This window comes from Pteronotus mesoamericanus, unplaced genomic scaffold (assembly GCF_021234165.1).
Source record: "Pteronotus mesoamericanus isolate MK-2021 breed Mesoamerican mustached bat unplaced genomic scaffold, CSHL_Meso_final scaffold_408, whole genome shotgun sequence".
Taxonomy (NCBI): domain Eukaryota; kingdom Metazoa; phylum Chordata; class Mammalia; order Chiroptera; family Mormoopidae; genus Pteronotus; species Pteronotus mesoamericanus.
The window spans coordinates 1,822,735-1,836,237 of NW_026555315.1; the positions used below are offsets into that span (position 1 = coordinate 1,822,735).

General features: G+C 62.3%; 1 protein-coding gene across 1 annotated transcript; it reads right to left on the minus strand.

The window, feature by feature from the left end:
- Positions 1 to 5,683: 5,683 nt before the first annotated feature.
- On the minus strand, positions 5,684 to 12,078 carry CBX2 (chromobox 2). Its single transcript, XM_054592905.1, has 5 exons — positions 11,981 to 12,078; positions 11,857 to 11,900; positions 10,791 to 10,856; positions 8,356 to 8,461; positions 5,684 to 7,274 (listed from the first exon to the last, which is right to left on the minus strand). The coding sequence occupies exons 1-5, from the start codon at positions 12,050 to 12,052 to the stop codon at positions 5,964 to 5,966; spliced, it is 1,599 nt and encodes a 532-aa protein (XP_054448880.1). The 5' UTR covers positions 12,053 to 12,078; the 3' UTR covers positions 5,684 to 5,963.
- Between the last annotated feature and the right edge of the window lie 1,425 nt (positions 12,079 to 13,503).

A 13,503-nucleotide genomic window follows, 5' to 3' on the forward strand; every position in this document is an offset into this window, starting at 1 on the left:
CCTACCTATGGAACTTCTCTGGGACTAAGCAGAATTCGGGGTCACCAGGAGAACGGGCGCGACCTCTGCGCTCCTCTTTGGGCAGGCGCATCTCTCACCGCGAGCCCTACCCCCAGGCCCGACGCCCCTGGTCCTCGAGGCCCGGGCTCCCTGCAGCCGCGCTACCGGGGCGCTCGGGCCTACTCCCCAGTACTGTCGCGGGGCCCGCGCCCCAGCCCCACGCGGCCCCGCCAGCACCCCCCGAAATGCAGCGCCTCGCGCCTATTGATTGAGGAACTGAAGTCGCGGGTATTGCTAGGCAACTGGCTGTTCGGAGCCGGCGCAGAGCGGGCTGATGTGATTAGTGAGCCCGGAGCGGCTGCGGCGCGGCCCCGCGCCCCCCGCGAGCCCCCACAGCCTCTCCGTCCCCGGCCTTCTAGGGGCCGGAGCCTCCGACGTAGGACGAGAGACCCCGCCGGGGAGAGATCAGAACGCAGGGTGGGGGTGGGGAAGCCTGGGCCCTTCCGGGCCCTCGCGGGGGCGGGGTCGTGAAAACGGCACCGAAGGGCCGCCTCCGGGATCCCTAGAGTGGCCGCCGCGCGGAACCCAGTTCCACCCCCACAGCCTTCGTGGGTGTCGCCCCACGAGGAAGCCCAGATCTGGGCGCGCTAACAGCCGAAGGCAGGGCTGTGGGCGCGTGTTCTCCTCGCATCTCCTGCCCTCGGTCAACAAGTCGGGATCCGGTCTTCGGTGCAGCTCTCCCTGCCGCCTTCCCCAGCTCAACGACCGGCGGGGGAGGGCCCGGGAGGGAGGGAGGGAGCGCCGGGCTCGGGGCTGCGGGGCGCCGAGCGCTGAGTGCCCTTCGGACGTGAGCGGTCCGTGCCCGGCCGGATCGTCAGCGGCGAGGGAGGAGCGGGTGGGCTGGTGAGAGTAGCAGCGGCGGGTCCCTCCCAAGTCGGGAGGGGCTGCTCCGCCGGGATTCCCTCCCGCGCGGGCCCCTGGGTGTTGGGGCGCTGGGGCGGCGCAGTGGGCTGGGTCAGGGAGATGGAAGGTGCCCACGCTGCGCCCTTTGCCCGGCTGGTGGGCCACCACCAACCTTGGCTGGGACCGAGAGCTCCTGTGCCAGGCTTCCGTTCCCGGGGCAGATTCTCCGGGGCAGCGACCGGGTGCGGAGGTCTGAGGCGCAGTGCCGCCCCCACGGCCACGCCCCGGCCTCCCGGGAGGGCAGGGCTGGCTCGCGCAGCTGCCACCCGTGCAGAGCTCAGCCCAGCGCACACGTGGGTTGAACCGAAACGCTTATGGCTTTTCCGAGGGCGTGGGGGATGGCACCCTTGTCTGTTCCTTCGATGCTTCCAGCGCTCGGACCCTAGTCGAGGCCCTGGGCTGTGCACGGGAGGCCCGACGGCGAACAGTCCTGCCCCAGCACTCGGGGGGCTCCTCCTCTGACTCCTCACCCGGAAGTCCTCCAGGCCCGGGCGAGGCCTTGCACTTAGCTGGAGTCCGACACCCGGGTGCCCAATGCTCATCAGGGCTCCATCGTGGGCGCCCAGCCTCGGGGCAGCCTGGACCCCGGGAAAGAGGCCGCGGGCTGTGGCCAGGGTTTTCTTCCAGAGGCATCGGAAACGAAGGCTGCTTGGGGGCTTCTCGGGGCGGTCAGGGTGCGGGTAGTGCAGTTCGGTTCCCCCCGGCAGCTCAGCCGGGAGCAGAGGGAACTGGCCCGAGCGTCCGAAGAGCCCTCGGCCCGCAGTTGGCGGGACGTGCGCGCCCTCTAGAGGCGATGGCTTCCGTCCCTTTCCCGGGTGACCACCCCTCCTGGGGCGGCCCTTGTGTCTCCCTGTCGCGAAAGGAGCAGAAACAACTCCCCGTTCGCCCCCCCGGCCCCCCCGCCCGCCAAGGGCGTGCTGGAGTGAGCACCCCCTCTGCGTCCTCCCTGCAGAGCCGGGAGGGGGGAGCGGAGGAAGGCGGTGTCTAGCCTGCCGGATGCCCGTCTTGAGCCTGGATGCTCCGATCATGCCAGGCACTTTGGGACTGAACCCGGAGGCGCGAGGCTGCGCCCTCAGCCCGGGTTGGGCCCCTTGGCAGCGCGGCCCGTCCTTCTGGGAAGGCGGTGGATTAGGCAATTAGGCCGGCAGCACATGAAACTAACAAAGGCCGCCGTGGACCAGGGCCCGCACCCGGCCGGCCTAGGCTCTGTAGAAATTACTCCCAGGAAAGCCTGGCCCGCCGCGGGGCGGGGACGAGGGGGCAGGCCGCGCAGCTCCCACTCTGCGAGCCTGCTCCTTCCCGACCCATCCCCGACCCCCTTCTGCCGCGCTCAACACCCTAGGACAGGAGGGCCAGGGTGTCCCTGCCCACCTTCTCCAAAACAAAACAGCTCTGGCCTCCGAAGGCGCAACAAAAGAAGACAGGCCAGCAGCTTCCAGGCAAGTCTGAGCTCCAGTTCAGAACTGGGGCCGCATTTCTGGCTGCAGCGGAACCTCCCCCGGAACTAAAACCTTCAGGCCTTCTGCCCCAGCTAGCTCCCAGCCGGCAGCGGCCAACGTCTAGGCCCAACTTCTCACTTCAAAGGGAGCAGTTCTCCCAGGGGGGCTGCACCATATGAATAAATTCATGCTGAGGGTGATGCGGAACTTCAAGGACCGGGAGGTTATGTCGTAAACAGATCTTCTCCATCAGCAGCCGCGGGTGCGGCGCGGCCGTGGCCCCACTGAGACAGAGCTGCTTGTGCTTTGCAGCAACTCGCCTGGAATGTTACAGGGTGTCCTTTCAAAGTGTTACCACGTGTGGTGGATTCAAGGGGTCGCGCAGCTTTCCAGCCCAGGATCTTTGGATTCTGGGGAGAGGGCAGGAATTTGGGGTTGTCTTAGCCGAAAGCAGCGGTTCCTGGGAGAGGTCTCCAAGTGAGTTTATGGTGTATGCCACCCACTGGGGGCCAGCAGCAGCAACTCACACCTTTGCTTAGAAAACATCTTTTCCTGCACCCCAGGAAAGTGGCTAAGCCTTTCCTTCCCGAAGACTGTGATTTTCTCTTTTGTCCTTCTGCTCAGTTGTGTTGAAGTATTTTGCCTCAAGAAAGGGAAAGGGAAAGGGAAGGGAAGGGAAAGGGAAAGGGAAAGGGAAAAGGAAAGGGAAAAGGAGAGGGAAAGGAAAGAGACGTGGGTTTCCAGATACCAGTCAAGACACACACCAGGCCAACGAGTTAAAGGAAAAATATTTATTGGTGTACTAAAAGTTAAAAAGACAAAGATCTTCTCACACATTTGCTAATGTCTTTCCCCTGCAAAATAAATTAACATCAGTCTAAAAGTCTTCAACCTATCACTAGTGTTAGTTTTCCAAAAGTACTAGAAAATGCAGAATTTTTAGATGCACGTGAGCAAAGATTGGGTCATCTAGGCACTACCTCTCCCCACCCCTCCCCCGAGCCGCCGCCGGCTTCCTGGGGGAAGCGTTTCCTCTAGCTGGCTGGTCCTGTTCGCATGTGGGGGCTGGGCTGCTGTCCTGTCTCAACAAAGACCTTAAGTCTCCCAGGGCAGTAACATGTCCACTTTTCTTAAGCCAACAGTCAGTTTTAAAGCAATTAGAAATGGTACACATACATAATTTGGCTTTTTTTTTTTTAAATTAAAAAGCCAATCAAGCCAGGAATTGGCTCTGGCCCAAAGCCCCGGCCCACCCCCCAAACTCCCCCTAATGAAACCTTCAGCTAGGCCCAGAGCTCTCTTAGGTCAGAAGTTTGAGCGTAACCAAAACAAGGAACACTCTTTTTGGTACCAAAAATATACATATAAAAATATGCCAAACGCTCTGAAGAGGACAGACTGGCCACTCTTTCCTGTCAGTTACAGACACCAACGGGGAAGACAGGACAGGATGAACACACCCATCCAACTTGCAGGGACAGTCGGCGAGGCAGGAGCCCTGCAGAACAAGGCCGAGGGGACCCTCGGTTGGCCGTGTGACGGACGCCTAGACACTCACGCACACGCATAGCAGCAAGCGAGGGAGGACGGCTTCTGTTTATTGGTAAACACAACGGCCGCTCCAAGCACGTGGTGGTCCGGCCCCAAAGAGGCCGCCACACCTGCACACACACCCATTTAAACAAACTGCTCCGAGGCACAAGCACCAAGGAAAACACACAACATGGCAAGAAGGCAAAGTGGCTGGGAGCAGGGTGTCTGCAGACTCAAACTTTGGGATCGAAATTGCTGGTAAACAGAAAGGCACCAAGTTGGGTTCGGAGACCTGGCTGCTGGTGATGAAGGTCAGGCCGCAGCCTCCAGGAGCCCAGGGTGGCCCCAAAGGCCTGGCAGGAGCTGCAGCATCTAAGGCGGAGAGGTGATGGGCAAGACAGGGCTGCGGACCTTGGGGCAGGAGCGCTGCCTGGGCCATGGAGGGGGCAGAGCCCCCCTTCCCACCAACAGGCCAGTGCGAACCTGGCCGGGGACTCCGAGACCTTGTCTGCCAAGGCGGGTACCACGCCTGCTGCAGCCAGCACGGCAGCTACACGCCAAACCCAGAAATTTCATTTGGTTGCCCCTCAGTGAGGTCCTGGACACGGGCTGTCCCCAAAGGCACACTGTTGAAACTCATTTGGCTACACAAAAGCCAGGCTTCCTATTTGGCATGGAGGGTGAGGGACGGGGGCACTGGAAGTGGGGCAGGCCCAGCCCTTGGAAAGCACAGCCCACTGTGGGGATCCAGGCCCCCCCTCCTGCAGGCAAGGCTGTGGGGACATGAGAGGGCCCCACGCCAGCTGGCCGACTTCAGGCAGTAACTGAACACAGTGGGGGTCCCCAAAGCCCCGCTTCTTTTTGGCATTACAAAGACTCAGTGACCCCGTGGGGTGACCTGTCTCTCTGCCCTCAATTCTGATGCTGGTCACAACACAGGGCAGCTCCCCAGTGCAGTCACCTGCGGGGGTGGCAGTCGGAGGGGCAGCTCTGGCCTTTCTTGGGGCCCTTGGCCAGACGGGCCACCAATTTTGTCCCACTTCCCAACCACTACAGGGAGTCTGCTTCTTAGTCAGGCAGGACACGGAACCCCCAGAGGCCGAGGCGGGGGCAGGGGGATTGTCAGGGAACGCGGTGCCTCCCTAAGGGCAGGCCCCACACAGCCAGCAGGTGGGGGCAGCATGTGGGGCCAAGGTCGGGAACAGGCGGTCCTTGCCCAGGCTGGCTGACAGGAAGTCAGCCAGAGTGACACCCACTCCTTCTGCCCCCTGAACTCAGAGTCTGTTCAGGATGAACAGCTCTGGGACTTGCCCCTCCCGGCCCAGCGCAAGTCTGGGGTCAACGCCCAGGGACCGCAGCTGTTAACTTGAACCAGGGCCAGATGGCATCGAACCTACAGTGCTGGGGCTCCCGGTCACCGCTCCCTCCATCCCAAGACCTGTCTTTTTACATTAAGGCCACAGCCCTCAGCTGTTGGAGCGAGGACGGGGTCAGGACATCCCTCTCCCGTGCCAGCTCAGGCAGTTCTGAAGGGGAGTCCTACCATCAAGGCCCTGCGGGGCTGCGTGGTCCACCCTCCCTGGCACGGGCGCCCAGGCCATGCCTCCCACCCACCTGCAATACGCTCTGCCACCACCAGTGGGCAGAACAGCCACACTGGACCAGGAGAAGCTGCCTCCTCCAACACCTGTGCCTGGGGGCCGGGGCGGGCACAGCAGGAGAGCTGAGCCGGCAGGGAGGGAGCACGGAGGTTTGGTTTGGGCCCCAGGTGGCTGCCCAGGCTTCCTGAGGCCGGCGGGAAGTGAAGGCCCAGAGGTAGGAGCAGGGCCGGGCCAGGCCCTGGCAAGGCATCAAGGTATCGCCCTGACCCGACGTCACAGGTAGGGCCAGGGTTCGAGAGAAGGCATTCCAGGCCTGCCCTGCAAGGCCGCCTGGCCCCTGGCGATGGTCTGGGGTGCGGTCACTGATTGGAGCAGAACTGGAGGCCGGAGACGGGCAGGGGAGGCCCTGGCGGCGGTGGCCACGGGGTCAGTAATGCCTCAGGTTGAAGAAGCCCACGCTGGTGGGGGACTCCTTCACCGTGACGGTGATGAGGTTGGCAGTGACGTCGGTGACAAAGACGTGCTCGATGAGGCTGCGGGTGGGCTTCCAGTCCTGGCTGGTCTGCACGGACACAGACAGGTTCTGCTTGGCACCGGGAGGCGAGGCCGAGTCGGGGTCCGAGTCGGAGCTGCTGTTCTCCTCGCCGGTGCTCAGCTCCAGCAGCGCGGCCGCCTTGCGGGCGTCGCCCTGGGCCCCGGGCCCCTCCTGCCCGCCAGGGCCCACGCTGCCCTTGACACAGGCTCTCTGGCCTGCAGGGGTGGGCAGAGCCGCGGCCCTGGAGGCCAGCTTCTCGCTCTTGCTGGCGTCGGTCAGCATGCCGGCCCCGCTCCCCGCAGTGGGGCCGGCACCAGTCCCTTTCCCAGTGCCCGGCACGGCAGCAGGGACACCCTTGTTGGCTGGGGCGTGGCGGGCGACCAGGCTCACCCCAGGCGTGCCATTCTTGACACTCTGTAAGTCTAGGACCTGGAGGCTCAGTTCCTGGGTGGGTGCAGGCTGGGGGCTCAGGCAACCAGCAGGGACCTTGCTGCTGCTGTGGACGTGTGGGGCCCCCCCCGTGCTCCCCCCTTTCTGCTCCACCGCCCCGCTGCTGGGGGCCTTTGGGGCCTTGCCTCCAGGGGGACTGAACCCCAGCTCCCCTTTCTGCGTCCTCACCTTGAGGTCTAGCCCGAGGCTGCACTTGCTGGCCGTCTGGGCTTTGAGCGCCAGTCTGCTGGCGGCCTGGGCCTGGCTCTGGCTCACGCGGTTCATGTAGTGCACGATGGAGCTCTGCCAGCTGATGCCGCCCCGGCTGGGGCTGCCGGCCACGCCCTTCATCAGGCTGGCCAGGTTCTCTGGCGTGGCCATGGTGCTGGGGCCGCCGCACGCCTCCTTGGCGTGGGCCTTCAGGGCCGCCAGGCCGGCCACGGGGGCGCTGAGCGGAGCGGGCAGCTTGCTGGCGGGCGCCCCCAGGTCCTTCCGGGTGGTCTTGAGCACCCTGGCCAGGCTCACGGGCCTCCGGGCCGCCTTCTGCTCCGGGGGCAGGGGCTTGCGGCCCCGCTTCTTCCGGATGGGGTCCTTCAGTTCGGGCTTGGCCACCAGGATCTGGGCCTTCTTCTGAGGCACTGGGTGGGTCTCACGGCTCCGGGGACCCCTCTTGGTATCTAAGTCGCTGTCGTCGTCTTCCTCTGAAGACGAGGAGGAGGATGTGGAGGACGAGGAGGAGCTGCTGGACTTGCACTTGGAGGTGGCGTCAGTTTCCTGCAAAGACAAAGGGAAGGTGTCACTCCTTCCGCAGCCTGGTCCCCGGAGTCCAGAACCCACACGCTTCCCAAGGGGTGTCAGTCGCCTTGAAGCCAGCCCCTCCTACGGCTTCCAGACTGGAGGTAGCCAGCAGGGAGCGACTTCTCGCCACTTTGTTCCCGAAAAGATGTGTAAGGTCCCTAGTGAGTTTCCATGAAACGCAGTTAAAAGTAGAAAAAAGCAAAGCCAGTAGTCCACGCAATGAAGTCAGAGCAACAGAGACAAGCACACAACACGTCGGATGCTCCTGGCTTTGGGGAGAACGCGCGCGCGGCTCCAGGCCTCAGCAGCCCATCCAGAAGGGAAACTCGGACCAGCGCCTCCTACACAGCACGAGGTTCAGAGCTGAACGGAGGCGTGCACGGGGCTCTGTGACCCAAAGCAAGTGGGCACCGTTTTTCTCTCCTTTTCCAAATCTGACCCCTCGGGGCCTTCCACACACAAGAAACTGCTGCTGTCCTCCCGTCTCCTGGGCGCTGCCCCCCCCGCCACGAGCACTAAGGACACCCCCTTATCTCTCAGGCCCCCGCGCTGCTGGCTGCTGACGAGCAGACACGGCCGAAGGCAGGGCTCCCCCAGCCTCCTGGAAGGCGGTTTTACGGAGGAAGTGTCCACGCTCTGGGCCACGGCGTGTGGTTTAGTGCCCCCGAGGAAGGAACCCCAAGAGACGGCTAAGACTGGGGCACCTGCGGGCTGCCCAGTTAGCTGCATCTCCTTGGCAAACCTATGAGTACCTATTGTGTGCACGCTTCCCGTTCTCCTCTGTTCCCCATAAGCCACTAGGGGTGACAAAGGAAAATGTCGGCAGCCAAGTAGGATCCTGCTATCCAGGAGAAGGGAGCGTAGGACGGACGGCAAAGAACAGGGCACCAGCTCAGGAGGGGGAAGGGCGCTCCGGCTCGCAGTGGCCCCCCTCCCACCGCCGGCAGGGGCGGGGAGTGGGCAGCAAGGACTGGGCCTCACCCCCCAAGCCCTCCACCCTGCCCCCGGCCCCAAGCGCCGGAAGGTAAGCTGCCGAGTCGGGGCCGTCCCCACCCACCTTGAGCTTGGAGTGCCGGCCGCAGGAGGACATCACCGTGTGCTTCCTCGGCCTGCCCCGCGGCCGCTTGCCTCTCTTCCGGTTCTGCACCTCCTTCTCGTGTTCCCTGAAGACAGTCACCAGTCAGGGTCGCAGACCCTCCCACCCCCATGTGGAACCCCGGGGCTTCAAACATCCTGCACCACGCCAGCCCTGCCCCTCCACAGGGCCCTTCACACCTGTATAACCATCTATGTCATCTGTGTTGGGGAAAGAGAAGTCAAAGAAATTCAAGAAGCCTGGGATATGGCCAAGTCTCCAGGTCTCTTCAAGTACACTTAAAACAACCCAGTGCTAACCCAGGCCGCTTTCTGGAGGCAGAACGTTTTGTGGGAATTCTAAAATATCCCGAGGAGCCTTTGTGGTCACGTGGCCCAAAGCCTTCATTTCACGGAGTGAGGTCCTGCCCCCAGCCCCTCCGCCCCCCAATGCCTGCATACAATCTTTCCGGTCCGAGGAGTGCAGGTGACCAAGGGCTTCAGTTTGGCTCCGCAGCCCAGCCTTTGCGGTGCCAGGGCCCTGGCCCGTATTCCCTCCCAGCTTCCCTTTTCTGAGATCCCTCTGTTCCTGGACTCTGCGCTATGCGAAGTACTAGAGGCGGTTCCACAGGGGCCGGGCTCCAGCGGCTGGGCCCCGGGGCCAGGAAGCCAGGAGGGTCTCCGGTCCACCTGAGAGGCAGCCTGTGTTTCAGGCTACCCCCCGGGGAGAGAGGACCTATACGGAGCAGCTTCCCGGTAATGGCGACCATCACCTCACTGGGGCCTGGAAGGTGATCTCCCGGAGAATCCAGCTCGTACAACCAGACAGACGTGACCCTCCAAAGCAGCCCGACCTGTCTCCTAAGAAGACAGTGGTGTCCCGTGGGTCTCCTTCTTGGCTAAGGTCACACCCCCGACACCAAGCAAAGAACTGCCAGCTCCCAGTTTCCAGCGGGATCTTTCTGGTTCATGGGAGAAAGCAGAGCCTCACCCTCCCAGTTTTCTTCCCCCCAGGATGTATCCCAGACCGCCCCGTGGCTCAGACTCCAGCCCTCAGACATTCACCAGCCCCAGTTCTCGTCTGTGGCACTGTGACCAAAAGTGAAGTGGGCCACACAGGCTCTCTGGGGCCAGGACACTGCCCGCAGGAATACCCCGGCTCCCCTCCACGCCAGGCTGCCGGGACCCCAGGACGACTTAAGGAGCGGACAAGGAATGAGGCTGCTGAGCTTCTCCAAAGGCACATGCAAGTAGAGGCCCATGCCCTCCGTACGCCCCAGGGCCACAGCCCCTCTGAGAAGACCCAACACGCCCGGCTAGAGCGGAAGGCACGGGTGCAGCTTGAGCCCCCAGAGAACCAGCCAGCCGGCCTGACCCCAGCAGGGGCGGCGTTTGAGCAACTGACTTAGCCGCCTCTATCACCGGGGCAACGCCCCGCCGAGCGGGCTCCGGAACAGCGCCTCTGCACTCGGGTGCCTGGACGGGGTGGCCCATCCATCGCCAGCGTCTTGCCACCCTTTCCTCACACCAAGTATCTCTCTTAACCCATCTCCTACCCAAAACCAGAAATGGTGTCTAGAATTCATAAGCACCCTGGCTGGCGTGGCTCAGAGGACCGAGTGCTGGCCCGTGAACCAAAGGCACAGGCCTGAGTTGCGGGCCAGGTCCCAGCTAGAGGTGGGCAGGAGGCAGCCAACTGTCTCTCTCACACGCCGATGGTTCTCCCTTTCGTCCTCCTTTCACCATTTCGTAAGTAAATAAAATTAAAAAAATTAAAACTCTGGCCATTTAGAATTACGTAAGCCAATGTGGCTCCTGAGAGCAGCCGGGGGGTCACCACGGTGCTCGCCGAGGACCACGTTTTGCAGCCCAGAGAAAAGGAAATGCTGCCGGGACAGAGGCACCACGAGGGGCCCAGGGCTGCGCGGTGTGTTCCAGCCCCTCTCCAAGCCTTCTCCCGCTCTGCACGCCGAGAGCAGGGTTCGGGGGTCCGGCCTGCATTTCCACAGCACACCTGCTGTCCCAGTTTTTATCAGTCCTGTTTGCAAATTACTCAACAGAAAAGACAAAGAGAAACCAGAATTTTCCACAAAGGAATCAAGAAGGTTCATTTCGGGAAGTCCAGCTCAGAAAGGCCAAAAAGCAGCCCTTATGCAGCGACTCCTTAGGTCCAGGCACGGCCCAGGCACGGCCCAGGCTGGCCCAGGGGCAGGGGCCTCCTCTGGGACCTAGAAGCTTGCTCCACCTTCACAGACAGCCACGGAGGTCGCAGCAGAGCCCCGGGGACAGCTGCCATGGGACCTCAGACCACAACCCGAGCCCAGGACCTGCGGAGCGCGTGCACCGCCCGGCAGGTCTGTGTGGTAGGCCCCCTGCCCCCACATCGCCCCCTTCCCCGCACTGTGGCCACTCTCTCACTTCTTCTGGAAGGCCAGGAGCAACCGAGGGTCCAGGATGTTCTCCTCTGGCTCCCAGCTGTTGTGTCTGGAAAAGCAAAGAGCAGGTCCTAGTAAAACAGAAGCCACTCCAGAAGGAAGCCAATCCCTGCGGTTGGCGGAATCCGCAAAGGGCCTGCTCATGCCCAGGATGAGCTCCTGGAGACTCGGCCCTCAAGCCAGCATCTTATCTTGAAACTCATAGGGAAATTGCTACCTCAACCCCCCAATTAGCACACGGCTTCAGGAGGACTCACAGTCTCCCCCTGGGAGGAAAACAAATCCCAACAAAATGGAAAGTGGCAGAGGGAAGCCCCCAAACCCTGGCCCGGAGCCAGAGAGGGAAGGGAAGGCCGTCCAGGATGCTGGGAGGGGGAGGCTGAGGGGCACAGAAACGCAGCCCAAAGGTTAAGGACAACGTGGCGGGCGCCCTAGCGAGCGCGGGCCGGGGCACCAGGAGGAGAAAGCAAAGAAAGAAGAGTGCGGCCCTGGAAGAAAGGGGACACGGGTCTTCGCGAGCGACTGTAAACAGAGCCCCCTCCGGAATGCCAAGTCCCCTCCCTTCCATTAAAGGAAAAAAAAAAAAAGAAAAAAGAAAAAGAAAGCCCTACATTCATCAATAGACAGCTCAAGTTACAGCGGGGAAAATATGGACAAGAGGAGGGGGTCTCGCGAGTGCCGGGAGGGGTGAGGCGGGGCGGGGGAGCATGCAACAAATGGGCGCGGGAGGAGCGCACAGAGCAAGAGGGAAGCGGGCCGGGTGCAGGGAACGGCGGCTGGGGGCGCCGGGATCGGGCTGGGCCACGACCCTAACGGGAGGCCGGCAGCCCGGCACCCCCCGCGTTTGTAAACAAAGGACAACCCCGCGTAGCCTGGGCGCCCCCTCCCCGCAGGGTTGGAGGAGCCCGCAGGGACCACGGGAACTTCCCGCGCAGTGCTCCGACGACCCCCTTCCCGCCCCCGGCGACGCCACGGCCCAGGTTCCCTCCTCTCTCCAGGGCGATGGGGCACGGGCGGGAAGGCGGGCGCCGCATTGTTGGGGGACTCACTTGGAAGACCAGCCGCGCCACTTGACCAGGTACTCCAGCTTGCCCTGCCGGGAGAGAGGGGGCGCATGAGCAGGGGCGGGCAGGGGGGCGCGGGGCGAGCCGGGGCGGGCCGGGCCAAACGCACCTTGCGGAGCCGCTTGCTCAGGATGCACTCAGCGGCGAAGACCTGCTCGCCCACGCTGCTCAGCTCCTCCATGCTGCCGCGCGCGCCCGACCGCCCGCCCGATCGCGGCGTCCGCCGCTCCCCGCACCGCCGCCGCACACAAAGCACCGCCCCCGCCCGCGCAGGGTCCGCCCCGCGCACGCGCAGCGCCTCCGCGGCCCCTCTCCGCGCCGCGCAGCGCTTCCACGGGCTGTCTACTCTGGCGCCGGCCAATGAACGCGCGGGGGCGGGGCGTGGGGCGGGGCGAGCATTGTTTGCCGCGAGTTCGGCCTCGGGCCGGCCTGGGGTCTACCCAGGGATCTACGCTGAGCTGAGCTGTGCTGGATAAGGGTGGGGTGGGCACCTGGCGCAGGGATCTCCCGGCGCTGCGAAGGAGCTGTGTTTGGGGTCGGGGGTGGTTGGCGGAGATGGACGCGCCGCGCGGCTTCGGACCTGGAAAGTCGCCCGCCCGCCGAGTGCTGCTTGGACCCCGGGGTGTGCCCAGCCTCCTCCTAACTTCGTTTTCCGGGAAAAAAGCCATTGTTCTGGCCCGAAGGGGGAAGTCGGGACGATGCACGGGTCGCTTCCTGCCCCCTCCTCCGAGGGGCGCTGCTGCAGGGCACGCCAGACTCTAGCTGCCCTCCGCCTTTTTGAACTAGGTCTCGGGCACTCTTATTTTGCGCGGGAGCAAAAGGGCCAGGGGGCGGGGAAGGAATGGGAGACAAAGTACTTGCTGGGGAGCGGGGCGCAGCAAAAGCGGAGCAGCCAGGTTTTTGTTTTTTGTTTTTTTAATCCCCAAAGGCGAGAGAGGAAAATACATCAGCTGAAAACGCGAGCTGCTCGGTGTTCTTACTTGTACTATGAAGAGTGGAATCCACCCCGAGTTTCAGGGCACACGTAGGGAGAACAGGAACTGCGCCTTAATTTGTTTCATGATTTTGATGAAATGAAGGTGGGGGAAGGGAGCGAGGTTTCGGGTGGTGGTTCTAACCTGGGAGTAATTCATGCGCCTGCCAGGATTTGTAAATCTCTATCATTTGGCTCAGTTGCACGCAGCGAGAAGACTGGACACCCTTTTGGGGTCCTCGGTGGCAGGGTACCCTTTTATTTTCTCCCGTTCGGATCCGTATTCCATCGAGCAATTCCCCCTTAAGTCATTTAGCTCTTAAATCTGAGGAAGTCAAGCGGATAATAAAGGAAAGAAACGTTAGTCTTACCTTTTTTCGCTTCAATACCATTTAACTCAATGAAAATTCACTTTCTGGTTTTGTGTCTTCCTTGAACGCGGCTGCAAAGTACTCTCTGTTGAGCAAATGAAAAAGTCGTTTCTCGTTGCGGGAGACTGCACCTCAATGTAATTTTGATCATTAAAACCACATTTGTAAAGGATTCTGCAGGAGAAAAGTATTTTGTTTTAACAGGAGGGCCTGCTGTAAGAAATTCGGAGGTGCAGGAGTCCATCTTTCCATTTCTGGCAGGTTTTCAGTTTGTTTGGTCAAATAGGT

What these genes read in the sequence shown, in the direction of transcription:
- CBX2 (XM_054592905.1), bottom strand. Translation starts at nt 12,052, where the DNA reads ATGGAGGAGCTGAGCAGCGTGGGCGAGCAGGTCTTCGCCGCTGAGTGC. An exon ending in TGAGCAAGCGGCTCCGCAAG is followed by an intron (nt 11,901 to 11,980) that starts GTGCGTTTGGCC and finishes CTCTCCCGGCAG; the next exon opens with GGCAAGCTGGAGTACCTGGT. An exon ending in TGGCGCGGCTGGTCTTCCAA is followed by an intron (nt 10,857 to 11,856) that starts GTGAGTCCCCCA and finishes TTGCTTTTCCAG; the next exon opens with ACACAACAGCTGGGAGCCAG.